The sequence below is a fragment of the Besnoitia besnoiti genome, chromosome I (genome assembly GCF_002563875.1).
Source record: "Besnoitia besnoiti strain Bb-Ger1 chromosome I, whole genome shotgun sequence".
Taxonomy (NCBI): Eukaryota; Apicomplexa; class Conoidasida; order Eucoccidiorida; family Sarcocystidae; genus Besnoitia; species Besnoitia besnoiti.
This window is the reverse complement of record NC_042356.1, coordinates 277,796-305,387: the sequence shown is the minus strand read 5'-3', so window position 1 is coordinate 305,387 and position 27,592 is coordinate 277,796. Positions and strand designations below refer to the sequence as shown.

The 27,592-nt window shown below is 58.6% G+C and overlaps 4 protein-coding genes across 4 annotated transcripts; 1 reads left to right on the top strand and 3 right to left on the bottom strand.

Annotated features, from left to right (window-relative positions):
* Window positions 1–720: 720 nt before the first annotated feature.
* On the bottom strand, window positions 721–7,333 carry BESB_000390 (ABC transporter transmembrane region domain-containing protein; the record flags this gene model as incomplete). The annotated part of the gene is made up of 11 exons (XM_029358794.1): window positions 721–804; window positions 970–1,041; window positions 1,632–1,957; window positions 2,324–2,423; window positions 2,973–3,100; window positions 3,330–3,875; window positions 4,286–4,415; window positions 4,833–5,068; window positions 5,341–5,415; window positions 5,647–5,758; window positions 6,107–7,333. 11 exons carry the CDS (start codon window positions 7,331–7,333, stop codon window positions 721–723), a joined length of 3,036 nt encoding a protein of 1,011 aa, XP_029221706.1.
* Window positions 7,334–10,193: 2,860 nt separating this feature from the next.
* BESB_000380 (uncharacterized protein) lies at window positions 10,194–14,294 on the top strand (the record flags this gene model as incomplete). The annotated part of the gene is made up of 1 exon (XM_029358793.1): window positions 10,194–14,294. One exon carries the CDS (start codon window positions 10,194–10,196, stop codon window positions 14,292–14,294), a length of 4,101 nt encoding a protein of 1,366 aa, XP_029221705.1.
* A 1,550-nt stretch (window positions 14,295–15,844) lies between these two features.
* BESB_000370 (uncharacterized protein) lies at window positions 15,845–21,986 on the bottom strand (the record flags this gene model as incomplete). Its single annotated transcript, XM_029358792.1, has 3 exons — window positions 15,845–18,901; window positions 19,187–19,870; window positions 20,772–21,986. 3 exons carry the CDS (start codon window positions 21,984–21,986, stop codon window positions 15,845–15,847), a joined length of 4,956 nt encoding a protein of 1,651 aa, XP_029221704.1.
* A 2,288-nt stretch (window positions 21,987–24,274) lies between these two features.
* Window positions 24,275–27,579, bottom strand: BESB_000360 (phosphatidate cytidylyltransferase; the record flags this gene model as incomplete). The annotated part of the gene is made up of 2 exons (XM_029358791.1): window positions 24,275–25,510; window positions 25,963–27,579. The coding sequence occupies 2 exons, from the start codon at window positions 27,577–27,579 to the stop codon at window positions 24,275–24,277; spliced, it is 2,853 nt and encodes a 950-aa protein (XP_029221703.1).
* Between the last annotated feature and the right edge of the window lie 13 nt (window positions 27,580–27,592).

Sequence of the window (27,592 nt, the reverse complement as noted above, 5' to 3'; positions counted from 1 at the left end):
TCGGTTTCGCTCAACGCTGCAGACGACGCATGCGCAGGCGCACGCGAGTAAAAACGCATGCACGCAGAAGCGTATGCGTGTAGGCGTAGACGCGGAGCGCTGTAGGATTCGTCTGGGGCCTCCTCGTCCTCTGTCTCTTCGATTTGCGACTTCGCGACGGCCCAAGTTCGGTGTGGATGCCATCGCCACTCGGGCGTCTCAGTTCTGCGACGAGGCGCACGCGAGGCTGCAGAACAAACACACACAGGCAGGCGCTGAAGCGAGTCAAACGCCAGTACTCTGTCTTCGCGCCTCGCAGAAGCGCACAGACGCGAAAGGCGTGAAACGCCCTCCCGGCGAGTACGACGGAATACACAGGCAGATCTGCTTCACGGCCTAGAATTTTCCTTCTTGCGAGACACTGACATCGGTAGACCCGGCGCTCCCTTGACGCAGCAATAACTATATGTATATCTACCTACATCTATCGACCTATCCATCTGTATTCATATGTACACATATGTATGCATATATGAACCGCCAGAGAGAAAACCGTTTCCCTCTGCGTGAACATCCGCTACGGGCCTCGCGTTCAGGGCGGTGCAGAGAGGCGACGAGCGGAGAGAACGCAGAAGCCGGCGAAGACAGCTGCTTTTTACTTTTTTGGCAACTCGGCGCCGCTCCAGAGCGAGTAGACAAACAAACGGTACGCAAATGAAGCGAAAAAAAACGCGAAACAACTTACATGTGGCGAAGCTCCTTGCACGGCGCGGCAAGCACAGCTTCCTTCTTGCCGCTCTGCACCACACGGCCTTCTCCCAGCACCTGCGCACGCACACAGACGCCGCGAAAAGCGATTTGAAAACGAGAAAAAAGCCTCCTTCACATACAAGAGGTACAAAGCAGGCACTAGACACGTTCTTCGCGCGTGAGGCACTCAGCAACCCGACGTCGGTGCGCGGAGTGATGAGCGACACGCGCGAGACGCACCGCGAGGTAGTCCACGTAGTCCAAGACGCTGAGGCGGTGCGTGATGAAGATCGCTGTGCGTCCGGAGAGGACCTGCGGAGAGCAGAGCGAGAACAAATGAGAAATAAAACAATTTAGCCAGTACGCCAGGCCTGATAACTGCAGACGTGAAAAAATCCCGACGACGCATCGCGGTCGTGGCGTGCGCGAGGCCGCGCGAAACAACGCGGAGGCTCCAGCGAGTCGGTCACACGAAAGGACGGAATCGAAGAGGAGAGCAAGCGAGACAGACGGCAAAGACCGTACACAAAGAGATACATTGAAAGATATGCATATGTGACTATATATACTTTTTTTCCCGGTTTCCTTATACGCTTCTGTGAACGGCAGAGGCGGAAAGAATCCTGCTTATCGATACATATGTGTGTGTTTTTGTCGTGTTTTTTTCGTATTTCCGCCTATTTCCCAGGCGCACAGAGGCTGAGTCACAGACACAAAGGTAGACCAACGCCTCCTTTACCGCCCTGCCGCGACGCCGGCACTAGCTCGCCGTCGGGAGAAGACACACCCCTCTGAATGAAGCAGGGCGTCGACAAAGACAAAAACGGATTCTGCGAGCTCCTACGAGAACGCCGAGCCAGCCTGTTGCCGCCCTCAGCCCCCCCCTCCCCCCGTGCTCTCACCTCTTTGACGTGGGCGAGGACCTGACGCTCAGTGGGCGCGTCAAGCGCCGACGTGGCTTCATCCAGCAGCAGCAGCAGCGGCAGTTCGTTCGCCGCATACAAAGCAGGCGACGCAGCAGCCGCAACCGCGCGAGGCGAGGACGCCGGGAGCAGTCGACAGAGCGCGCGGGCAATGGCGATGCGCTGGCGCTGCCCGCCTGAGAGCGAAAGCGCCTTCTCGTCAAGCACCGCCTCCAGGCGCTGGGGCAGCTGCGAGACAAAGTCCGTCGCGACCGCCAGATCGCACGCTGTCTTCGCGCGCCCGGTCAGCGCACCAGCTGGCGAGGCTAGAAAACAAAGAAAAAAGGGGAAAAAAAAGAAAAAAGTCGAGGGGCCGTCCGCGGCCACGACGGGGCACGCGCCGGCGCAGGCGGCTAGAGGCGCACACGCAGGCGACAGAATCCAAAGGACTGAGGGACGCAGCCGGTCACGAAGACAAAAACTCCCCAATACCCCTGGGCTTCAGCGTGTTGTCAGGCTGCGTGTCGGCGTTAGAGAGAGCAAGGAACCACGAAAGAACTTGAAAACGTTCGCTCCTGCGAGAGGGCCCCGCTGCCGAAGCGTCAGAGCCGCGCCAGAGAGAGAGAGGCCACGAAAGAACAAGAAGGAAAAGAGGCGCGCCGTTCAGAGAGGAGGCTGAGAAGCAAACTCACCGCAGGAATCTGACAGCAAGTCGTTTGCGCGCACTGCGTATTCGATGTTGTCTCGTACGCTCGTTGAGAGCAGCAAATTCTCCTGTGTGACGGGGACGACCTGCGAGAGCAAACACAAGAAAGGGAACGAGAGAAAACCAGACGTCGCGCAAACCAGCAAGGAAGGAAGCTCTGCATGCCGCCGATCGCATGTGCCTCAGCCTGAGTCGCTTTGCGGTTTCTCTTCTTCTCCTTGAAAAGCCAGAATTGCGCCGAAGGCAAAACTTTCGAGAAGGCCAAGCAGAGCCCTTCGCGCGCCGCAGCCAGACGCGGCTGCGGCGCAGGTCACTTTACACGCCAGCGAGGGCGACCCACCACCCGTGGCGGTGAGCTCTCTATGCAATTCTAACGACAGCAATCGAAAGCTCGCTGTCGAGAGTCCTGTGTGCACCGAGCCAGGGCGCGACAGGGATCCGCGGCGCGTTAGAACTGCCGTGGGATGCGGAACACTTGCACTCCTTCGGCCAGGCCCCAGTTTGTCGTTCAGCCTTTTCGGAAATCCGGAACCAGTTGAATTAGGGTTTTCTCGTGCGGATGCCTGTTGAAGCCAGGGGTACCTGTGAGGTGTTTCACGGAGCACGCTTGATTATTCTACATACCAAAGACTCACCAAACTCCGCGCAAAGCGCTCGTCGAGGCGCCGCAGAGGAACGCCGTCGAAGCGAATTTCTCCCTCCGTTGGCTCGTACAGCCGCAGAAGCAGCGCCGCCAGCGTGGATTTCCCGCTGCCGCTAGCGCCTGAAACAGCGAAAAACTGAGTCACGCGCGATCTAACAGGATCTCAGACAGCTAGCCAACAACAGAAAACGCGAGTCAAGCAGGAAAAAGAAAGAGATACTCATTTTTTCAAAGCCCCTCGAGCTAGGCCTTCCCGTCCGTTGCGAGACGAGGCCGCGCTTCGCGACACACGTGATATTTTAGGGTTTAAGGTTCGAAATTTATGGCTGCTGATTCTCTTTCTTCTCACCTAGCACGCCGAGAAACGCTCCAGGCGGCACCTGCAAGTCGAGGCCGCGCAGCACCGGATGCGCAGGCCGCTCAGGGTAAGCAAAATGGACGTTTGTTAGCGTCACGCTCGTCCCTCGGGTTGGCGTCTGCAGCGCATCCGACGAAGAAGACGAAGCCTTTGCCGCAGCGCCCTCCTCGGCTTCCAGCGGCGCCAATCTCTCAGCCCTGCCTGTGCGGAGCGCATGCATGTCGGCGCCAATATGCTTTGCTCGCTCTTCCAAGAAAAAGGTAGCGCTCTCCCTGAAGCTCCCTCGCGCAGAGTCGCCTCGCAGCTCCCCCGGCGACGTGCCGGCACCACCTCCCTGTGCGTCGGGATGCGCTGCTTTGGGAGCGCCCGCGGGCGTTCGCGAAGGCTCGTCAGGCGCTGCGAGGTCGCCGAGGACTTTCTCCGCATTCCCCAGGGTGCGCTGGATGTCGCCATACGCAGTCACGCAGCCCTGCAGCGACGAGCCCGCCATGACGCAGTACATCGCCAGCGCCGTCACGTCGCCCAGCGAAAGGCCGCCTGAAGAAAGTTTGCACAGGATCTCGCTATGCTTGCGTGTTGGCTAGCAAGGTGTCATGTCGCGAGACAACACTTGCATCTGGGAAAGAAATCGACGAACGGACAGGAATGCGCGGCCAGAGCCCCCGCAGAGGAACGTGTGCAGATGATGGCCTTATTCAGTATATGGCACTCCACAGATACTCATACATTTCTATATGTATGCAACCGGTTGTCCTTGGTAAGCGGATGACCTCGCTATACATTCATGTATATATATATATATATATGCATGCATATATGTATGTGCACGGACTCCTTATATATGCGCAGAGGTGTGTTTGTAAGTGCCGGCGCAGCCGCTGCAGAGATTCCTGCGCTTTTCGCTGCGCCTTCAAGTTGATTACTGGCGGGCGGCAGGAGAGACTCACCTGAGGCAATGATGCTGCCGCACCGCTGGATGACGTGGAGAAGAAAACCGCCGCCGATCGCGAACACGAGTCCGTGCCTCGCGCCGACGGCTGCGGCGTTTCGGCGCGCGACCTTATACACGGAGTCGAGCTACAGAGAGACACACGACGAGGGAAAACGAAACGCGATGCGCAGCCGCCTTCTGCGCCGGCTGTTGCAGTCTGCTCTCGGCGTCACGGAAAAGGTTTTTTGTTTCAGCGATATGCTGCACTCTCTCTGCCGTGGCTGGCGAAGCTCTTAAGCGTGCGGGGTCGAAGTCGCAGACGCGCATCCTTCGTGGAGGCCGCGCCCCCGTCAAAAATGGTAGATGCGTGGTGGCGGCATCTCTCCCTAGCGTCGGCGAGTTTCCCTCGCGGTTTTGGCTTCGGCGCTAGGATTATAGGAACAATAAAGTCTTGATTTGTCCGAGTTGACTTATACAGTTCTGGATCGCAGTTCCTTTGTAAAGAGCGGCTAGCTGGTCCCCGAGTTTTCGGCGTCGCTCCCCTTGCTGTGCAGAGAGCCTACCGCGTGTCTGAAGTTCGCGACCTCGAGGTCTTCAGCGTTGAAGGCGCGAATCGCCTTGCGGTTTTGAAGCACCTGCGCGGCGTGGTTCATCGCTGAGCCCAGCGCCCCCGCCTGCTGCGCCTGCAACTGCCGCGCGCGCCGCGCCGCAAGCCGCAGCACGAATCCAGCTCCAACGATCGGGAGCAGAAGAGAACAGAGAAACGACGCGGGCGCGACTGCCGAGGCCGCCGCAAGCCCTAAAACACCACAGTGACGCAAGACGTAGCCACATATATATATATATATATATATATGTATACGCATAGATAAATGCTTATATGAATACACATATCCGTAGGTATACGCGTAAGGCTGTGTAGTCCCACACGATCTGCGCAATCGAAATAACAGGAAAAAAAGACACACCCAAAAAAAGAAAAAATCGACTTGAGTCGCCCCGGAAGGACACAGAAGACCAGCAACTGGGCGCAGACTGAAGCAAATCAAGCAAGAAGCTACGGGGACTCACCGATGGACGCAGAGATCGCGCATCGCAAGCCGAAGGACACGTCGATGAGAATGCGACTCGCCTGCGTGATCTCCGCTGCGAAGAAAATGAGAAATCCACGGAACTGCATCCGCAACTCCACCTACCACGGAGTAGCGAAAACACAGAATAATCATCTAGAAAGCTCGAGCGCTACATTACACAGATGCCGCAAGCAGAGCCAAATCGACGAGAGAAAAAGAGGAGAGATGCGGCATGAATGGAGACCCTAAGGTAGCACCAAATCGAACTGAAAAGGTGGAATGGATACCTAAACATGGGACTGACTTGAGAGGCGATTGACTAGGACTCCTGAGCTCTCTGCGGTGAAGCGCGCAGTCGGCTCGCGGAGAAGATGAGAGAAATAATTCTGGCGCAGCCGCGCAGCTGTCCTTTCAATCTGGATGCAAAGACAGAAGAACAAAATAATGCTGGCGGAGGTTTTTTCAAAGTGACACCACAGAGAAAAACAGTCGCCGCCACGCGGCGCAGGCCACTCACTACAGTCTCACTACGCGCTGAATGCCGTCATTCCTCGACAGTGACCCGCCGTCTCCTTTGCACATTTGGACACAAATGCGGATTCAAAGGGTCGATTCTCACCTTGTTCGCCCACGCGTTGCTCTACGCCCCGTCTGTCTTGTCACTAACTGCGGTGCGTAGGTCTCGGGTTCGCGTGATATCTTCATTAGTTGTTCCCGCGCCCTTTTGTTCTTCGTTAGGTGGTGCGCCATTGCGCTGCGCTCACCGTGGTTTCGAGGAGATAGAGACGCAGGAAGGACGTCGCCGCGCCAAGAAGCAGCAACGCGCCGCACGCCAGGGCGCTGCCTTCCAGCGTGGCGATTGAGCCCAAGACAATGGCCTGCTGGGGCGAGGCAGCATCAGAGGACTCACGCGAAGCGAGACCAGGCACAGGCCCTTCAGGGAGCGACGCCTCTTTATCGCCAGCTGCCGAGAGCCCGGCGGCGGACGGAGCCGGCAGAGAGGAAGGCGGAGAGAAAGCGGAAGGAGACGATGCTGAAGAATGCGATTCCGCAGGCTGGGGAAACCGGTCTACGACGCGCCCGAGGTAAAAGGGGAACATCATCTGGGCAGCGCTGCTGAGAAGAATGGCGACAAACGCGAGAAGCAGACGCAGTTGGTCGTGCTCCATCAGACGCCAGAAAACGCGGAGTGAGCTTTGGGAAGTGGCAGAAGGTGAGGGAGCGGAAGACTTAGCAGACGACGAAGAGGAGTCCAAAGGGGAGACATGCGCACCGGAGGATGCAGAAGAAGAGGCAGACAAGACTGACGAAGGAGACGCGGACGCGGTTGAGGCACCTCGGGAAAACGCTCGCGAAGATGCCTCGCTATGGAACGAAGACATCAAAGATTGAACAGCAGGGGAGGCGAGCAGCTGCCCACGAGGCCATGGTGCCGGCGCGAAGCAAGACAAAGTAGAAGTAGAAGTGGACGGCGGACAAAGCAGCGACTGCCAGACGCGTATAAACGCTACAGACGAACTCCCGGGGAATAGCGGCCCTGAGAGACGGGAAGTCGACGACGACGACGGCATGAGAGAAGGAGGGGCAGAAAACGAGGAGAGAAAAGGAGAAGGCCGGAGAGATGCTGCCTGTGAACGCGAAGAGACCGCGACCAAGCAGCAGATTGAGGAGGTGGGAGGAGGATGGGAATGACGTGGCACCACAGGCTGAGAGGGGACATTAGACACAAAGTCGCTTGCCTCAGCTCGTCCTGAAGGGCGTCGGCGCTCTTGTTTCTGTCTGTCTCTGCGGGAAAGAAGGGAAGCTGGCGACTGAAACTGAATTGCGGATGGCCAGACACACTTGCCGCCCTCCGTGGCCTTGTGTGTTTCGCTTCTGAAGGCAGGAAACGAGAGACGCGTTCCCGGGTAGCTGTACATACACCCCGCCCACTGCGTGGCTGCGGGTGCTGCGGCCAGCCGCCGCCGAAACGCACCTGCAGCGTAGTGCATAATGCTCAGGGAGAGAAGAACCTTACGCAAAAGAGAACTGAGAGAGAGGGGCGGACCGAAATTGGTGCATCACGGACAGAAAAAAGAAAGAAAAAAAGACACGCTCTTGACGTGGAACGGCAGCATGCTTCACTGTGGCGCCTTTGCGCGAGAAGTCTTCGCGTTCGGCCGAAGCAAGAACAGAGGACCGCTCCCGGCAAAAATGAAAGAGCGACACAGTGTGTTGCTCCAGTCGTCGTAGGCAACGCGGAATGACGCACGGGTCACAAAGACAACAGCAAGTTTTCCTTGCACGATGCAGTCCGCATGCGTCGAGCAGATGTTCCACGCGCGGCATCGGCGCGCAGTTGACATGCGGGCGCAAGGTGACAGAGACAACACGTGCGGCTTGAAGACACAGAGGCAGCAAAGGCGAAGGCGCCCTACCTGTCGCGAGCGCGGAGCGCACGCTGGAATTTTTGGAAAGTCTTCGCGTTTCAACTCTCAGCAAGCTCCTTCCGCTGCCTACTGGAACAGAACGGTTTTAGCTGACCGTGCAGCGCTCGATTCCCTTGCTAGCTCTTCGCCCACGCGCCGCGTACAGCGCACACGTGAGCGGAGGAAAATGATGGGGTCCATTATTCTCAGCTAGTGACTGTTGTTCAGTAGTCTATCGTTGCCTCTCGACCTATTGGGGGAGACACGAGTATCCGACTCTATTCTCAGTCTTGCCTTTCGCAGGGTGAAGCCAGCGAAGCATCGGGCCTGCGTGGTGGCTGATTGTGTCGGGTAGGATCTGCGCTGTGAGTGACGCCGGCAGTTGCCCGTTCAGATTCCTCGGAATACAGTCTGACATGTGAGCTGTCTTCCGGCGAATACGACCATTTGTCCAGTATCCGCGTGCGTTGTACTACGAGTCGCTACGCAACGCTCTTCTGCGCCGACAGGCCAGTTTCCCACGCACGAGACCTCGGTAGTTCATGGAAGGCGGACGCTCGCCGCGGGGCAGCCTGCTGCTGAAAGGCATGAATCGAGCGCTGTGACGCTGCATCATGCATTCATCCAGCAGATCAGTCCCACATAATTCACTGAAGAAAAGCACGTTCGAGCCGAGTGGTTCGCTTGGCTTACCCAGTTTAGCCGTGTGCCTAACTAGCACACCTCGCGTTCCGCATTCAAACTGGTCACGCACCAGTCTTGTCCTTTGGAAAGCGTATCACGCAGTATTCTCGGTCCACAGTGTAGCAGCCCCTATGTTGCCGTCGCTGCACATATGGATACATTGGCTAGTAGAATCTCACTAGAAGTAGCCGCATCGGAGTCCCCGTTCTTTATCCAAGGATTTCATAATCCGAGTGCGACCGTTCTAGATTTTGGATGGTCGTTGCTCACCCTGTTCGAAGCTCTGCTGCGCATTTGATGGCCATCACGCGTCGTGCGTTGGAGCGTGCGAACAGCCAGCTTCCAATAGGGCCACAGCGCCCCTGCGCCGTAAATATCATGTCACTCGCTGTGGAATTTAGTCCGTGCCACACAACCATACGGGAGAATCCAAAGCGACTTCTTATGCTCTGCACGTTCGCAGTAAAGTCCAGTGTTCTTCTTCGAGTTGGTACCCGTAACTCCCTGACCAACTCACGGCCACAAACGAGCGACGTAGCGCTGCCCGCACCTTACGAATGTTGCGTCCACGCGTCGCACACCTCGATGTATCTTCGTAGCCGCTGTTTTAGCTTGTCATGAGGTGTACTTGCCCTTGACGGGGAGCAAGAGCCTCTTACTCGCTGGCGGCTGAAAAACCCGACGGCGCTGAAGCTCTACAAGGAGAAGCGTCGCGCAACGGGTTGGCGCAGTTAAGCTGGTGTGGTAGCATCTCTACAGAGGCTGCAGAGAAATCTCCACTCGTTCAGAATATCGTGTTAGCACTTTAGTCACTTTAGTTGGCGCCGGCATCTTGCGTGGGACCCGGTCCGCAGTGCAGCAGAGGGAATGATGACTAGTCAAATAAAGGGGGGGGGGGGGGGTCAAAAACCAGTTTGAGGAGGTTTCAAGTTACCCGCGCACACCCAAACAAACGGCTGGATGGTGAAAGGTCAGATTGCAGAAGTGCGCGGAAGGCACGCTTTGCTCTTTCAACGGCAGAATGTTCGACGTCAACCGCAAAAACGGCAAAATAATCATGTGGAAAAAGAGAGAACTGCGAACAGTGGGATACCGTATGTTCTGTGTTACGTGCTCCCGTCGCCACACAGAGTCAGCGGTTCAGTAAGGGAGGGGGGTCGGATGCCCCCCGCACCGCAACTTGACCAATGGACTGGCATGCCGTCGTTGCGGCACTCGGTTTTTCTGGCACATTAACTGACCAAAAAACGCCGTTCCCCTATGTGCAGGCATTCACGTCCGGTTGTGCGTTCTGTGCACGGGCGAAGCCGCGTTCCCTGGTGTGTTCGGCCGGCTTGTTGCCGGCGTCACCTTTTCTGCCAGTGGTGTGCCCTTCAGCTCTACATTTCCTTTTGTTCGCTCCTCAGTCGCTGGGTCCTATTTCTTCAGTCGAAACCTGGGCAATCTGAAGTAGGCGTCCACCCCCTCACATAATGGGTTGTGCGAGTCTCCCACGCAAATACTACTTTAACAACGACTCCTAAATACATTTGCATCGATTGAAGCCGCGTTTCCCGTATCTCTATCGGAGGCGGTGTCTGCCTTCCGGTGAATGCGTGCAAGAGCCCCGTCAACTTCATCGTGCAAGACGCATCCACCTGCCTCGTCTCTTCGCCGTCTACTTGTTGTTTGAGGTGTTGCGTCAGGGCGTGGATAAGTTCCCTTCGTGGCTCTATAGTTATCTACTCACTCTAGCGACGCGTGGCTGCTGTGTGTCAAGATGAGTCTGCGGACATCAGGTGTCAGAGCGGTGTGGCATTCCTCAGTTGCCCGTGGTGGCCTCTACAGCAGCTCTTCTGGCTGCACAGGTCACTTCAGTACCTCCCGAAGGCGGGCAGTATCTATGCAAACGCGAGCAAGCAGTTCTTTCCGTTTTTTTAACCGCATGCGAGACAATGCGGAACCACGTAGCGGTAGTAATGAGACAAAATGGCCCTCGTTCTTTCCCAGTCGTGCCGAAGATGCCCATTTGCCGCGTAGTCAGGGAGACTCCAGTGCCTGCCACGCACAGCTGCCCCCGCCGTCCAGGAGCATAGGAACGCTGTCAACGTTCCCGGCGGGATTCTCGCTGAATAGCCTAGCAGCGAGCAACAAAGATCCACATCTCTGCAGGCGCCATCCAGATCGCTACGTTGGCGCAGGGCAGCAAGCGGACGAGCCCAGAGTCGCCGATACGCGCACGCCACCGAGCCTAGCTTGTCTCGAGACCACCTCGTCTGTGAGTCCAGGGCTCGTGGTGGATTTTTTCTGGAGTAGGAGGCACAAACAACGAAACGCAGGCATCCACTCCGCCTGGCAAAAACAAGTGTACGAGCATACTCTTTCGAAAGTTCAAAGGCTCATGTCGCTTTCACACGCAAGAGAAGAGCTGCAGCGTGTGCATCTTGACGAGGGGGCAGTCGATCCGCATATCGCCACTCCCAAGCTTCAAGAAACGTCGTCATTGTCACCACCCGCAGTCCCAGTGGCGCCTGAGGAGCGAAAGTCAGGAGAAACTGGCGACTCATGCGGGCTTGTGCAAAGCGGGATGCAGGTCGAAGAATTTTCAGCAGACACGCCCAAGAAAAATCAGCAGGGACATGCGTCTGCCGAACCGATGAACGCAGCATTTGTGACAGCGGGGGGAGATGGGGTAACAGGCACAGTGAAAGGACTGAGCAAGACTGTATCACAAACGTCTTTGGAGCAACGGCAGGCAGAGGACAAGTTGGGGCAAGCCGCAGAGGAGCAGACAGTGGATCTTGATGTGGAGGTGTCTGAACCGTTTGAAGGGGTCGCAAGTTGCGCGAAGAGAGGGAGGTCACAGGATTTCCAGGCAAGCAGTGACAGCTTTTGCGGTCAGAAGGTGATGCAGGAATTCATGGAAGCAACGCAGACTGACACGCGCAAGGCGTTGCTGGGTCAGCAAGAAAAGGAACAGAGGCTCAGTCAGATCCCGAAGAAAACGTGGGATTTGCTTTTGGCGGAGGCACACACTATCGGAGGTAGTGGGGCCAGTGGATGGACTGCGGAGGAAAAACGAATGCTAAAAGAGTTGAAGCGGTTGGAGAGAGAGGAATTCACTTCTCGCAAACCGTCAGATAAACCTGCGTCGCAAGGTTTGCTAATCGATCCATCCGTGCAGAAGACAGAGCCAGCGTGCCTGCGCTGCGGGCTTCAGAACGGATGGCTGGCAGGTGACTATCTTGCCACGCAGAAGGAAGGGGAAAGCGCGTTTCTCCCTAGTGAAACCGTCGGTGCTGATGGAGGCGGAGCTCGACAAAGAGCAGATGGTGTTTTTATTCTGCCGTTCAACGGAGGGAGCAGCATGAAATCGGATGGGAGAGTGAGTGGTGAGGCCATACCGGGCGAAACGCCTTCGCGAGTTGCAGATTCATCGGGTGAGCGCCGCCAGGAGGCGAACGGAAAAGAACTGAGAGACATCTCGCTTTCCACGGACAGGGGGGACCAGAGCAAGCACGTAACGTGGTTGCGTTACGAGGATCTTCCTACTCTAGACAAGCAAGCGTCTCGGAGTTCCGGGGCAGCTGACGGGAGTCAGACGCCGGTAGAGGACACCTGTGATGACTGGATACGGCAAGTAGATGAAGAGTGCAGCAAGATCCCACCAACAGCGTTAAGGACTCTCTCGGGAAATGGTGGACGAGAGCTATTCTCCAGCTCATCGAGTCGTGCTGACAGTTTTGAGGAAGGAAATCAAATGCTTCCGCGTGTCCTCGTGCCGCGCCAGCGCGAAGGCGGAGCGGCCGAAATCGACGGGGCGACAGCTCGGGACAGCTGCAAATCCAGCACGCCTGCGGCCAGCCGCTTCGCGTCCGCTGCGGATGTGTGTCAAACACCGATGCGCAGAGACGCTGAAGGATGTGGTACATCTACATTGGGAGAGCCGGGGAAAGGCCTGCTTGCAAGCTCTCGCATGTGGTCTCATTCGCTGCGGAACGGCGACGCTGTCGGGGGGAGCAGAAGCTGGGGCCGCGGTGCTCCTGGAAGCTCCCCTGGCCATGCGGAGGAGCCTGACCTTTCCTCCAGCGTGTCCAGCTCTTCCGCAACGAGCTGTGCCAGTTTTGGTGGCAAGGCATATAACTCGGTTTCGCACGCGGCACAAGGAGAAACAGGGACGGGACTATCGGCGTCTCCGGGAGGGGACTGCGACGCTGGTGGCTGTACGGCAAGCCAGCACAGTAACGCCGGCAGATGGAAGGATTCTTCTTCACAAGACCTGGCAGCCGCGGCGTCTGAGAGGGCTAACGTGCGTGCAGAGCGGATTCTGGCAGAGTTCCGGCATCTGTGTGACGCGGCAGGGCACGAAGTGCGGCGAGCCCATCAGGAGCTCGAGAAAGTGCGCGTGATAGTTCAGCAAGTGAAAGAGCGTCAGAACGCGATGGCAGCGTGGGTGCTGAAGGCTGGCTCAGCTTCGCGGAAATTGCACGAGCGTGCGGACGAGCTTTCGCTCGCTATCGATGAGCTGCGGGACGACATGCGTCTTTTCAGAGTCAAGATGTTGAGAAAGGGAAGAGACACTGAAGCAGCGGCATGTCGAGCGTTCACGGAGACCGATCGGGCGGCCTTACATGCAGGCCGGCTGGACGAGAAGTGTGGTGAAGCGAGGGAGATGGTCCAGAAAACAGAAGCGAAAGTGGAGGCGATGGAGAGAGAGTGGGGTGCGCTCAAGGCCCAGTGCCAACGGGCTGAACAGCGCGAATCAGATATCGAACGTCTTCAGAGATCAGTTCGAGATCTCGAACTGGGGCTCTCAGAAATCAGAGAGGCGCAGAAGCAGCAGAACCGCGACAAACATCTCCCACGGCAAATTCACGAAGAGAGGAATATGGGCGTCACAGCAGCCCCTGGAGACTTTCGCAAAGGCGTGGACGCTGCCACGAGTGTTTGGAACTTGCAGGGAGCGGACGAGGGTCCAGGCACCGGCTCTCGGGAGACAGCCTTTTCCTGTCAGTCTGCAAACCAGCACCAGGAGGACAAACCGCGTGGCGCACAGTGCCCCGGTGTTTCTGGTGCGACACACGGACAAGGAGCGTCTTCAAGGCTTCCTATGATGCGGGCACCGACAGATGTAGACACCCCCTTGCGGCGCCTACCTCCGCTCTTATTTCAGCGCCTGTCACCTGCCTCTTTTCCGCCGTTGCGGCAGCGTGCAAAACAGGACGGCGAGCGCCCGAGCGACGTCAGCAAGCTGGGAGGTTTCCCCACGGAAGCATCCTTAGACAAGGTTACGGTTGTCGCTGATAAACCAGACGAGGCAGCGCTACAGCTGCGAGGTCCTTCGTGCTCGCGCCGCCCTACCCCGCAGCGTGTTCAGACGCGAGAGGTGAGTTTGAGAAGCGTGGAAAGCGACGTTTCCTCACCTGTGCTCACGTGCGGGGCAGAGCAGGGGACGCCAAAAGGCAGCAAGACGAACCCGACACAGCCTGCCACCTCCGCGGTTATGATTGGGATCAACCTTGTATCGCTTCTCTTCTGTGCGGGGGCCCTTTGGAACTTGGCGAGACTGAGAAATCAAGAAAACACGTTCACGTGCGAAGACGGTTTTTATCCTCTGTCGCCGACGGACGATGAACGCGACGAGAGCTTGCAGATTATTGGCGACCGAGTCTCTCGCCTCTCGACCGCTCTCTACTCTTGCTTGCACGTCGTACCAGAGCGGAGCCGCCTGGCGAAGGAGCTAAGAGAGAGGCGAAGACGAGAGAGCGCGCAGGAGGCGTTCAAAAGACAAGCAAATCAAGAGGATATTTCGAAGACTCTCCGTGCGGATGCGCGCCCCCCCCAAGATGGGCAGCTGACAAAATCTGATGCTAGCGGCTGATGGCTTAAATGAGCGAGAGAGGAGAGACAAGCGGAGCCGAGGGAGAGGGCGGGAGGGAGGCAGGGGATAAAGCGCAGTCTTTAAAACAGCATCGGCAGACTTCTCCGTGTGTGTGGATGCAGCAGTGCTTCAAATAAAGCCTGCCTCCCTCGACGGCGCAGCTGCATTCCGGTGACATGACTTCTCACACTCGCGTGACAGACATGTGTCGTCTCCCGGTCTCGCCGCTGTCTAACTCGAGGAGTGTGTTTACGGTGTCTTCCGACAAGCAAACGAACGAAAAAGGCCCTCCAGCTCTGCGGACGAGGCGAGGAAAATGGTGATTTGAAAGGTTCCGCAGTGTTGTGATCTGAGCCCAGATTTCGCTTGCTGGCGTTTGGGTGCTACGAACCAACCATACTAATCGACAGGCGTCGAGACGCGTGCGACCTCTAGCATTGAGACATGCTTGTGTGCGGAAAGCGACCACGTTAGCCTTCGCGTGCTGACGTGACCGCTTCCTCAGAGCGTCGATTTTGTTCCACCACCGCGTCGCGTTCCTTTTCTTCCCCCTTGCACCATAAATAGGAGTGTGGAATCGATATTTCTTTCGAGGAGCCGCGGGCTCCTGAACCGTGTGCGGTGATAATCTTTTTTGCGTGGAACCGCACGCCACTCTCGTGGTCTACTCTGTTTCTCGATGCGTCAAGCAAACCCTCACAGACCAAGCGATATCTTACAGAGCAAGGAGTTCGAAGTGAAGCTCAGCTCCCATCCACAGCATTATGGTCAGCCGTATGTGTTAGCTCTTACATTTTGTTTCATTGCCTCGCGTTCTTGGCGACACTCGCAGACAACAAGTTCTGCAGGTTGTCTCCCGCGATGCGGAGGGGGAGAGAGCGAACTACCGCAGGAGGGCGGAGATGACAGGGTGCAGAGATCGCCACCAGCTCTGCGCCCTCCGTCCATCCTTGTTGCACTACCCAGCATCTTCCGCGTTTTTAGCTTCTGTGACTCGGGTTTCGAGGCAAGTCGCGACTCAAATCTGTTGACTCGTGCATTGGTGTCTCAATCTAGTGCACCGGCGTCCACTAAGAAGTTGTCGACGACCGCTTCACTCTTTCTGCGCGCTCTCAATGCTAAGAAAAAAGCGAGCGCGAGCGACATCCGGCAGCGCCGTCGTCGCCCGCGCAGGCGACGCGGTCTCTCAGACGTACACAACAGAATCCCTAGCGCCAGCAGTGTAGAAGGTGTCAGCATGCAGGAGGCACGAAGAAACAGAACTGGACGCAAACTACGACTCACTCGTACTCCTGCAAAGTCTGGGCTCCTCTAGCCAGTTGCCTTTGAACGCGGCCTCTCTCTTACGAGGCCCTGTCCACCTCCTGTTGCTCTACGGGAGTTGCGCGACGTCGCGTATAGTCTCTTCACAGAGAAACCGATCTGCTCAGAAGACGGCAGTGGCGCCAGTGCGTGACTGGTCGGCGCGGTCTGCTCTACGCATCTCCTCTGGCGAGGACAGTCAGCTCAGCGTCTTCCGCGGAAAAGAAAATGGTCGCCTCGAAGTACACTCAGAACGGGCCTAGCGCGCCTGGGGGGGGCACACGTTTCGGCAGAGGCTCTGACAGTCCGCGCTGCATGCGTTCTTCTTCAACTCGCAGGTTGCGTTCGCCCAGCTCCCTCAGGAGCTCTTCGAGAAGCAGCAACTCCCCGTTTCGCAGAGAGCCCAGAAAGGTCGTCGTGAGGCAGGACTTTTGCAGGACGAAGAGAAACCGCTCTGCGTGAGGTCGGGAGTCCGCGCCGGCGCCGAAGCGGCTCGGGTCTGCGTGTGTAGACTGCGCATGCGTTTGAGAATAAGAGATGCTTGCGCGGCCGTCCTGTGCAGATTCTTCCTCCGCTTGCGGGTTCAGCATCGTGTGTCGGTTTCGCAGCAGAGGGCGAAGCGTGTCGAGTGCGGAGAGGAGCAGTTCGACAGAGAGTGAGGCCAGCAGCTGCGGCGAAGAGAGCGGCGGCAGCAGATGCGCGAAAAGCGAAGATCCGGCGTTGACGTCGGGAGAAGCCACGGCGCCTGACGAGCCAGAGTCTGCCACGAAGTGAAGAAGATGAAAAATCTCTTCCAGGTGCGCGTGCAGGAACGACTCCGAAGAAGTCCTCTCATGGGTCACGTCTCCGCTGCCGTCGTCGTCGCTGCGATACTGGGCGGTGTCATTTTCTTTCTTCTCGCCTCTCTGCCTCCTGCGTCTTCCCCGCGCAGCCTCCGCTTCAGGCAGAGCCAGCGCGAGCGCCTCGCGCTCCACATCGGTGGAGAGAGAGACTGGCGACTCTCCAGGTGTTTCGAGTCCAAAGACTTCGCGGAACCTGGGGTAGGAGAGAATGCGCCGCGCCACCAGCGCAGCGAGACGCGGCCGAGTCATCCCCGCCACGTCGAAGACCGCAATCAGTTCCAAAAGAGCGCGAGGATCGTGCAAGATGCTGCTTTCGTCTTCGCAGTCCCGTTTCTTAGGACCGGGCGTTCGTGTTGCGTCTGCGGCCGCGTCAGTCGCCGTCTCTCCCGCGGTCGTGTAGGCGGCCTCACTGCCTCCCTCGCCCGCGTCTCCGCCATCGACGGCCTCACCGTCGTCGTCCCTCCACGTCTCGTAGAAGGGGCTCCGTGCGACCCTCGCGCCCTCGTCATCGCTCCAGTTCTCAACTATGACGTCGTCCGCGCCTTCTCCTGCGCGTTGCTCTGCGCTCGCGAGCGCCTCCTCCGCGCTCTCGGCGACGGCGACGAGGAGTGCGCGGAACTGCTGCTGGATGGCGATCTGAAGCTCCTCTTTGCTCTTCCTTGCGTCGGGATTATCGGCGGCGGCTGCCGCGCCGCGCGCGCCCTCGTGCCACCCGCGCTTAATCTGCACCAGCTGCGCGCCCGCGGCCGCCACCGCGCCCAGATCACGCAAGGCGATGCGCGCCCGCGCCTCCGCGGCGCCGCTTGGCTTCACGCGCGCTTCGAGTTCGCCCAGTAGCTGCGCGACGACGGAGAGCGGATGCCGCAGCGAAGAAGTGCTGAGGACGATATTCACCACCTGCAGCAGCTTGGCGGCCGACAGCGCCGGCAACGTCGTCAGAAGGGGCTCCAGCGCCACGCGGAGCGTCCCCCGGACGCTGCGCTTCAGCGCGACAGCCGAGACGTCAAGCTGCACCAGCGCACCCGCAGACGAGCCCGAGGGAGAGGAAAACGAGGGCACAGAAAGACCCGTCGCAGGCGCGGCAGCGGAGGCCGGCGTGGACGCCGCGGCGCCGAAGCGAGACGCCGAGGGGGGAGCGAACGGGCTTGGCACACCGTCGCGAGAGAGCTGCTGAGTCTGCAGATACAGCTGCGCGTCCTCGACGGCATCGAACTCCTCGAGGGAACCTGAGCGAGAGGCTGCGGCTGGTGAAGCAGGCGCAGACGCCGACACGAACGCGCCTTCGCGGAGGTGTGCCGAGTCTCCGGGCGACGGCAGGAGTCGCGACGCAATCGGTTCGCGCGCGAGAGCGAGCGACGGCTCCTGGGTGACCAGCGAGGAGAGAAGGAAGATGTAGAGCTGCCGCGCGTGTTGCTGCTGCAGGCGACCGCCGCCGGCGCCTCCGTCGCCTCCGCCGTCTTCCTCGCGCTTCAACGCCACCAAGCCGCCGCGGCTCATGCCCTCGCCACGCCGAAAGAGCGCGGGGGTGAGCCGCGCGAGGTGAAACAGCAGCAAGGCAGCCAGGTCTGGAAGCGCGAGGAGTTGCCGCGTGAGGATCGGCAGGAACGCGCGAAGCACTTGAGAGACCGACGCGAATTTAGGGGTCGAAAAAACGCGAGGCGACGCACCACCGCCCGACAGGCCCGACGCGGAGACGCCGCCCCCCTCAGCTGCTGTCGGCGCTGAGCGAGCGTCAGACGGAGACGCCGGCTGCGGAGAAGGAGCTGAAGAAGAAGATGGAGGCGAGGCGAGCGTGCCGATGAGAGCCTCGAGGAGCGGAGGAAGACGCGGCGCGAGGGCCTCGAGGTAAAACGAGGAGACGCTTGGAGACGGATGTGCAGAGACGGCGGCCGAGCGAGGCGCCTGCTGAAGTCGCAGGTGCGCGTTCACAGCGAGGTCAAGAAGGAAGACGGAGTGGAGGGCATAAGACAGACTATTCGGGTCAAGCAGCGCCGCAGGCGAAGCCGGTTGCAGCGCCGAGACGGGAGAGACAGACGAATCGAGACGGCACGACTTGGAGAGAGAAGAAGGTGGGTCCGGAGCAGATGGGGAGAGAAAGACTTCCGCAGAGCTCCTGGTAAAGTCGCCGCACCCTTCTTCGCGTCGCGAGGCTTCATTTCTCCGCATCTCGGATGCCTCCGCAGGCTGCGCGCGGAGGAACGACGCCAGCCTGTCGACCGCGCGAAGCAGAAGATGCGCCGGCGGAGAAGGAGCGGGCGCCGACGCGAGGTCAAGCGAACAAGGCGCAGCTGTTGAAGACGCGGAAACCAGCGCAGACGAAGAAGCTGAAGACGCAGCCGACGCGTAGCTCGGGGCAGCGAAGACACCTTTGTACGGCGCTCCGGAAGGCGAAAGAAAGAAGACTGGATGATGAGTCAGGCGGCTCAGAGAGTGCAGAAGACAGACCGTTTGCTTGGGCGACATCTGCAACCAAAAACGAAATCTCGCACGCGCAGAGTTCAGCATCTTCTGGCCTCCTCTCACTCGCTGCGGAGAGCGGTCTGAGGCACACCACGCTGGCAGGCGCTGAGGATTTCGCAAATGAATTTGCTGCGGGGCTTTGCAGGAGAGACGCGATCGGCTGCGCTCCACTGTCTCACTCTCTCTGTGCGGCCGTGTCCCGCAGCGAGTCCGCGTCGCTTCTAAAACCGTAGATTTCCTCGGAATTCGGCTCTAATTAGAACGAGTTCTCTGCGCCCGTCCACGCACCTGAGGCAGCGATGCGTTGAGAAGTGGAAACACCGCTTCTTCAAAAAGCACCGCGAGGCGCAGGACGTCGTGCGAGCGAGTTGGCGAGGAGAGACAACATGTTTGGGCGAGGTGGGCGTAGCGGGCGCTGCAGCTCGTCAGGAGAAGTGCGGCGTCTAGAGCGCGGGCGTCCGCTCTCTTCACCGCGTTGTGTGACGCGGACTGAGATTTAGTCGAGACGCCAAAGAACGCGCAGGCGCGACTCAGAGACACGACAAGGGCCTTCATCAGCAGTTCGCACTCGCGCCGCGACACCCGCGTTTCACTCAGCGCGCCAGCCGCGCCAGTCGCGCCAGCCGCGTCGTCGCGCGAGCCGACAGACGCCCCAGGTGCCCGCGGCGAACTCTGGGGCGGATGCGCCTCCTCGCCGTCGGGGTTGCGGCTGTCTGCATCTTCCGCGGAGGCCGTCGCGGCTTGACGCAGCGCGAAGTTAAAAACCGCCACCGCGAGTGGCGGCGGAAGGAACGACGGAGGAGTCGCGCCGAAAGACAGCGACCTCGAGCCCGAGGGAGACACAGGCGAAGCTTCAGAGGACTGAATGGCGAAAGCGCTGCGCTCTGAGGGCGCCGCGGCGGCAAGGAAGGCGCGCGCGCGCTGTGAGAGGAGGGAGAAGAAAAAGGCCGCGCAGGCGGGCGCCGCGTTCGCCTGCAAGCAGAGACACACTCAAGCAAAACTCGCGGCAAATCGGAGACACAGACCGAGCATATGTGTCTTCCTCCCTGCTCACGCGCAGCCAACGAACAGCCTTGGCGTATTCTAGCACACTCACGCAGGCCTATCGTTCACACAAATCTACATGAATCTCCTCAGTTTTAGTAAGATGCATACATCGAATCCATCGCGTTCACTCATCGTCACCAGCCTCGTGAAGCGCGTGCGGACACATGCGCATGCCGCCGAAAAACGTGGAAATGAAGCGCGCATGCAACAGAGAACAAAACGGATCCACGAGAATGATGTAAGGATCACAAGGCGCAATCCTGCAGTCGCCACGGCGCCGTCGCGAAAAGGCGTGATTCCGCAGAGAGGCTCACTCTCTTGCACAATACGTAATACAGTACGCATGAGTATATATATATATATATATATATATATATAGATGCATATATATAGGTAGATTTATGTATATATATGTATATACATATTAGTTATCTATAGGCTCCGACTAGAAGAAATGAGAACACGCACTGAATCCCGCATATGCGTAGAAACTTCATACACACGCACAAAGGCATGGGTCCGTGTGCATAGGGAGCAGCGAATATATATATATATATATATATATATATATATAATATAGTATATATATAGTATATATATACAGGTGATATATATACATGCATATAGCATATAAATATATATTTATATGCGTGAAAAAATGAGGGAATAGACGGGGCACAAGAGAGAGGAAAGCGGCGGACGCGATGCGTGGGACGCCGCTTACACAGCTGAAACCCCCACGTTTAGATAGGTGGATGAACTCAAGATGAACGCAAGCTTTGATTTCAGGAAAGCCCACGAGTCTGCGTGCAAGCCCTCGACGCACTTTGCCTGCCGAAAGAAGAAGCGAAGCGAGTTGGGCGTTGGAGAGGAGGTCTTCGCAGATCTCCACGCGCCGCTGCACATGCCGCCAGAAGGATGCTGACGGCAGGACGCCCTTGGCGCGCAGCGAAGCAAGCAAGGAAGGCTGAGAGGAAGCTGAAGAGGAGAGCGCACATGAAGCCGCAACTGCTGGTGCGACCCCTGAAAGAGTCAGAGGTTTTTGACTGGATGGGCGTTTCGTCGCGTCTTGCAGAGCAAGTGCCTCCCACTCTTCCATCCGCAGATCTCCCCCCTCCCTCGCCTCTCGTTCGGCTTGACCGGCATCCTTTTCTTTCTCTCCCTGACCTCCTCGCGGCGCGTCACGCGCGCCGTTCCCAGCTGCGAGGCTGGCGATTTCGCGCTCAAGGAGGCGGAGATTCTCGTTGTCTTCCGCGCGCGAGGCAGCTTCGAGGAGCGCAGGGAGCTCCGCAGGCGACGCCCGCCAAACGTGGTCAGGACGAAATTGCGCACGCAGGTCCAAAGAGGCAACCTCCGCAGGCGCCAGGTCAGGCTGCCCAGGGAGCGCGAGAGAAGAAAACGCCGCGCGACGAGCCCCCGACGCAGGGCAGGAAGTCGACAGGCGTGCAACAGCGCGTGCGGAGACAGCGTTAGGCGCAGAGAGCCCACGCAGAGGCAGCCAAGAGGGAGAAAGACGAGAAGGGAGGAAAGATCGCAGGGCTCCAGTCGACCCGCCGCCCTGAGAGCTGCACAGAGATGCAGGAGGAGCGGAAGAGGCGAGCAGCATCGGCTTGGAACCGAAACGAGACGCAGATAGAGATAAAGGGAGCGAGTGTAAACTGCGTTTCCTCTCTCGAGGCAGTTCTGCGTGTGCGGCTGTTTCACGTTGGTGTCGCACTGCGTCGGCGTTTCCTCGCGCCGCGGCTTCGTGCTTCCTCCGCCCCCCTCGTTGTGAAAGATGCTGCCTCAACCGAGACGCGAGACAGCGACTCGAAGACGAATCTGAAGGAATCAAACACACGCGGCCTGAGAGCGCGAGAGCCGACGCGCGCGAAGTCCGGTTGAGAGCTGCTGCCGCCCACGAGGGGCGAAGCGAGGCGTCGCTCACCGCCGCCTCAGAAGGAGAAAAAGATGAACGCGCAGAGGCGCGGAATGCGCACGAAACGACTCCTCTCTGCAAGCGAGCGCGCGGGCTCCGCAGCGCGCGGTGCAGCACCCTCATCTCCTCGCGCCTGGCGGGTGAACTCAGCTGGGCACCTTCCTGTCGAGAATCGCCGCAAAAAAAAAAGATCGCGAGCGGAAAGGGCCTATGCGAGGGAATGCTGAGTAATGCACAGGCTGACAGAAAAGACGAAACGGAAAAGTGACGAAAGAGGAATCGTAAAGAGGGAAAGATAACGCGTAGACTGCAGCAGATGCATCGCGCACACCGCGAGCGCCGTAGCTGTGCACGACGAAGCGCATGCGGCGACCTTCTTTGTGGTTTCTGCCTCGTGTTCGGAGTATTTCAGCGAAACCGCTTTCGCGGAATGAGTGCGAAAAACCCTGATTTTTTGTCAGGGAGCTTGAGAGCTAGCGCTCCTGTTTCTTTTGGCTTCTGTGATTGACGGCCTTAACCTTTACATGCATGCATGCAACGGAGACATCGGGCGAGAAAAGGACGGCGTGTCGCTGCTCTCTGCTGTGAGAAGCGCCATCAACAGAATTTCTTTCCGCTTTCTCGTTGAAACTGCATCTACGTAGTGAAACCGTGACTGCTTTGCTTCAGCGACCGTTTCATTCATAAAGTCGTCTGGCGTCCAGCACGCGGCTCGAGTTCCTGCGCGCGTTACAGTTGTTGACCTGCTTCCAGAGACCACGTCCTCGATAAATTGCGAATATGGACGTTTCGAAACTTCCACACGCGTGCGTAAGGAGGACGAGTGAAGAGAGATTTGAGCGCGGGAGAGAGACGAGAAATCAAAGACCTCCTCTGCACAACGAGGCGACTACCGCATGCACATGCAGCACGACACATAGACGTCCACGAGTTGATATATAAAACTACATATATATATATATATATATATATATATATTTGAATATATACGTGGATACAAAAATACACGTAGAGACCTGGGAAACGTCTTTCTTGTGTGAAACAACTGCAGCTTTCACAATTCAAACGCGAAGCATCGGAGCTTGAGAGTGACTGTTCCTACTTGGCTTCTGCAGATGTCTCTGTAACGCTCTCTCGAAGCTCTAAATTTGGAAATAATATCAGCACCGCCTTGCACATCACAGATATGCTTATTCACAGAAGCGCCGCGGAGGAGTAGCCGGCTAGTACGTAACCTCCCGGCTCAGCAACTATCTTCCTCGAAACACACATCCTGCTCGCCGTTAGCGGAAGAAAACCGCAAAAGAGCTCGCTAGTGCGTATATTCTGTTATTGCATCGCCGTATAGTTTCCTAGCCACTTACGCATTTGTGCTCAACGCTGTGTGTAGGCGCATATCGCACTCGCGCTTCAAAGAAAGGGCTTAGTGAACGCACCGAGAGAAAAATACTCGAGCGAGGCAGCGCCGAAATCGTGGAGCTGAAGGGAGGCGCGACGTGGCGCGCTCAGATACCTTCGGGATGTGCCAAGTTCTTAGACAGCTCTGCACTGGAGAAACTCAGAACAGCATGTGGCACGCCGAAATCCATCCTCTCCTCTGTATTGCACCGGGCGACGAGGCTGTGCGGCATCACCCGAGATGGGCAGTCGTCTCGCGCGAGTGAAGTATTTGTGCAGAGTTGAGTCCACTGATGCAACGAGACGACAGTATTCTCAGAGCAAAGATCTGCTCTAAAGCTTATGTCTGCAACACAGAATGTGGCGTGATTTCGAACTTTTTTGTATGTGGTCAGACCTCGTTAAAGTGCTTGCTGCGCGAGCGTGTGCTGTCGCTGTAGGCGCAGGGCTGCCGTGTGTGTCGGGGGAATCAAGAACCACATTGCCTCTGGTACTCTGGGATGAGGCTGACGGCGAGACGCAAGTGTGCTTCACAGAAAAGAGGTGCTTGTCCAGGAAGACTGCGTCCAAAAATTTTAGCTAAGACTCTCCCCTTCGACGCCCAGCTGGCCATGGTTGATCCTCGTACATTTGGGACCTACTTGGCTCCGCAGTTTAGGCTAGGGATTTTTTGTGGAGAAAATCCTCTGTTTACATCGTACAGTTGCGTTCGGGAGCACATTGTTAAAGCTGCTGACCTTTTATGTGCCCAACTCAAACTGGATAAAAAAGGCAATGTAACGCCCCCCGAGACTAGTCAAGACCGCCGTCATCTCGCACTCGGGTGTTTGACAGTTCGCGAAGTGCGAAAAGGTTCCCTGGAAGCAGACACCGGATTGCAGCAGGTTCGCCCACGTAAGCGCGGCCGCTCAGCCCGCAGGGACGCGCGCGGCAGACGCGGAAAACACATTTCCGAGCTGATCTCCTTGCGCGAAGCGAGTCTTCATCCGCGGAGGCGACCGCGCGGCTGGGTTTTAGGGTTTAGGATGGGCTCTGTCGCTCAGCAGCGCGTCGCGCGCGAGCACCGCTGCACAGAACTCTTGCGTGAGGAGGCCGATGAGGTAGGCGAGCGGCGCGGCGAGGAGGTACGAGTCGGTGCGGTCTATCCATCCACCGTGGCCCGGCAGCAGCGTGCCGCTGTCTTTGACGCCGGCGTCGCGCTTCACGAGGCTTGCCGTCAGGTCGCCGAGGACGCCAGCTAGCGAGAGAAGCACGCCAAAGAGCGCTCCCGAGCCGCGCACGAACGGCGAGAAGCCGAGAAGCCCCGCCACGGCCCCCCTGCGCGGCGACGCAAACATCGAAGCAACCGGCGCCGCGCGAGGCGACAGGCACGACGATGCGGGCGCAGCGCTCGGCGCGGGCCGCGCTGCAGCCACCTTGCCGGCGGCGAGGAGCGACGCGAGCGTGCGGAGGGCGGTCAGGGCGACGCGGGGGGCGGCCTTCAGGGCAGGCACTTCCGCATCTCCTGGAGTGGGCTCCAAAGACTCTCCCGGCTCCGACACCCCCTCGCCGACGCCTCCCCCTGCGCCTTCGGCTAGCCCCTCGGTTTCGGCCGCCGCTGCGCCGGCGTGGAGCGTTTGCGTGCGGCGAGCCAGGAGGTCGAGGAGGGCATGAGGCCGCCCGAGGCCGCGGCTCTCGGCGATGTGTCTCTCGGCGTCTCGCAAGGCCTCCAGTGGCAGCGCGCGCTCGACGATCCACGCCGCGAGGGCGCCGGTGACGCCCGCCGCGACGGACCCGCCGACGAGGCCTTGCACGGTTTTTCGCGGCGAGACGCATGCAGCTGGCGGCAGAGTCGGGAAGAGCGGCGGGACGAAGAGCGAGGAGATCGGCGAGGAGCCGAAGCGACAGCCAATCAGATACGCGAACGTGTCCGACGCGATGAGCGACAGCAGAGAAAACACCAACAACGCGGCGCCCGAGTACGGCTGCGGGAGACGAAAAAGCCGCGAAAAAGGAGACGAGGGCGAAGCCGCGGCGGCACAAGCGGCAGGGGCGGCAGCCGCTGAGGCGAGGGACGGCCGGAGGGCCTTTAAGGGCCCTCCGGGCTGCGTCGTGGGGAGGCGGAGAAAGCGCAGCTTGACCCAGAAGGAGGGCAAGAAGACGCACCAGACGAGCGAGAAGACCGACGCGGAGATGTCCGCGATGGTCTTAGTCGAGGGCGAAGAGAGCAGCAGCGACGCCAACAGAAAGACGACGGAAATCGGGAACGCCTGCGAGAAACCGAGACACACACGCGACGACGACGATCGCAAACAAACACGGAACCCCGCACTCTGCGTCTCTTGAGGAAAAACACAGACTTCCTCGCGCGGAAACTCAGAGAGACGCAAGCCCAGCCCGTCAGCAGAGGCGCGAGACGCGCGGGCACCTGAGCTGATCAATCCGACACAACCTGGAACCGAACATTCAGAGAGTGCAGCAGAAAAAAACGGCGACACGCTCAGAAGAAAACACGCCGGCCACGAGTAAATGGAGAAGCGAAAAGGCGCGGAGAGGACGTCACATTGCGAGCTCTGAAGAAGGCCTACAAAGCACACTGACTAACGCGGCAAGCTTCGCTGTAAGCCATGCCAGACGAACACGAATGACAGCCTAGGGACCGTGCAAGTCGCGCACCCGCAAATATAAACGAGCCAGCTTTAAAAAAAAGAGAAACACCCACCAGAAGATGCAGGCTCGACGTCGGGGGAGCCGCGGCTGCGGCGAAGACCGCAGCGGACGTGAGGGCGGCGACTTTGAGCGACGGATTGAAGATGCCTCTCAGCAGACAGAGATCGGCGAACTCCTTGATGGAGATCAGGGACTGCAGAAGAGCGCCAACGAGGAAAACCGGGGGGGGCGAAAGCAGAAGCAGCGGAATTGCGAGGAGCAGCAGCGGAATAGCGGTGCTCAGGCGCTGGCGCAGCGAACCGAACCGTGACGGTGCCGAAGCCGAGCTCGCAGAGGGCGAGGAGGAGGGCGTCGCCGAGCGAGACAGAGTAAAGACCGACACGAGACGCGAGACACACGCTGCGCAAAAGCTCGAGAGAGGGCGGAGGGAAAGATGGGCAAGAAAAAACTTTTTTCGCTCGCCGAGAACCGCTGCGTGCTTCGTCCCGTCGCCTGCCGCCGAGCCCGATGAGGCACCGAGGAAGGGGGACGCACAAGAAGCCGAAGATGAAGCGCCCATTCGCGGCGAAGAGGAAGGCGACGGAGGCTGTGACGAGCGAGTCGCCTGACCCTCTTCGCGACTGTCTTCTGACAATTTCCTCCGCCTCGACTTTCCGCTGCGGGCGCCGTCTGCCGCCGCCCACAGCGACGAGCCCGGTGCCAGCGAAGCAAAAGAGAAAGGCGAGACACTGAGAGAAAGGAGAGAAGAGATGGAAACTCTCTCGCGAGGACTTAGCCTCTCCCTCGTCGCGGACACACGCAGGGACGCGTACGCAAGGCAGCGAGGAGACGCGGGGACAGGAGAAGAAGCGAGACGACGAGCCGAGGAAGGAGGGAAAACGAGGAACGAAGGCGAAAGTCGAGCGCCGGAAAGCGAAGTGCGACGGCCAAGAGGCGCCGTCGACATCCGCGCAGAAGGCGGAGAAAACGGTGCCAGCAGCGAGGAGGCAGCCAGAGTCGAGCCCCCGGACGCGGCCGTTGAAGACGACGAAGAAGGGCTCCGCGACCACCCTAACGGAGAGGAAGGCGCTCCGTCGATTCCCCGCGCGCGCGCCGGGAGAAAGGGAGGAATGCCAGCGTGGGGTGCGGACTCAGAGAAAGAAAATGGAAACTGAAGTGAAGGAGAAATAGAGGGAGAAGAAAAAGCAGAAGGGGAAGCAGTTGCTTCAGTCGCAGAGAGCGCGACTCCGCAGAGGACAACACTCACGAGAGAGAGGAGAAAGGCACAACGCGGAGGCGAACCCGTGAACCTAGAAAACAACCAATTAGGCCGCTTGGAGACGTTTGTGAACCTACCGACAGGCCTCAGGTCGAGAGAAGCACAGACGCAAGGCACACAGTGAATGATGAAGAGCGCAGCACCACACGCGCTAATCGAAAGGCCGTTCAACTGCGGCCTCGTAAACACGCCGCGCTCACTGGCTGTCGCCACCAACGCCGCTGCATGCCCCCTAAGGGCCTCCTCCTCCTTCTTTTTCTCCTTCCGCTGCTGCATCTCTTCCCTCGTTTTTTTCTGCGTAGTCTCTCGCCTCTGAAGGTTTCGTGTGCGGCCGCTCCTCTCCTTCCTCTCGTGGCGCGCAGGCTCCTGCGTGCCTCGCCGCCTCGGCGCCTTCTTCGCCCGCATCGGCATCTTTCTCGCTTCG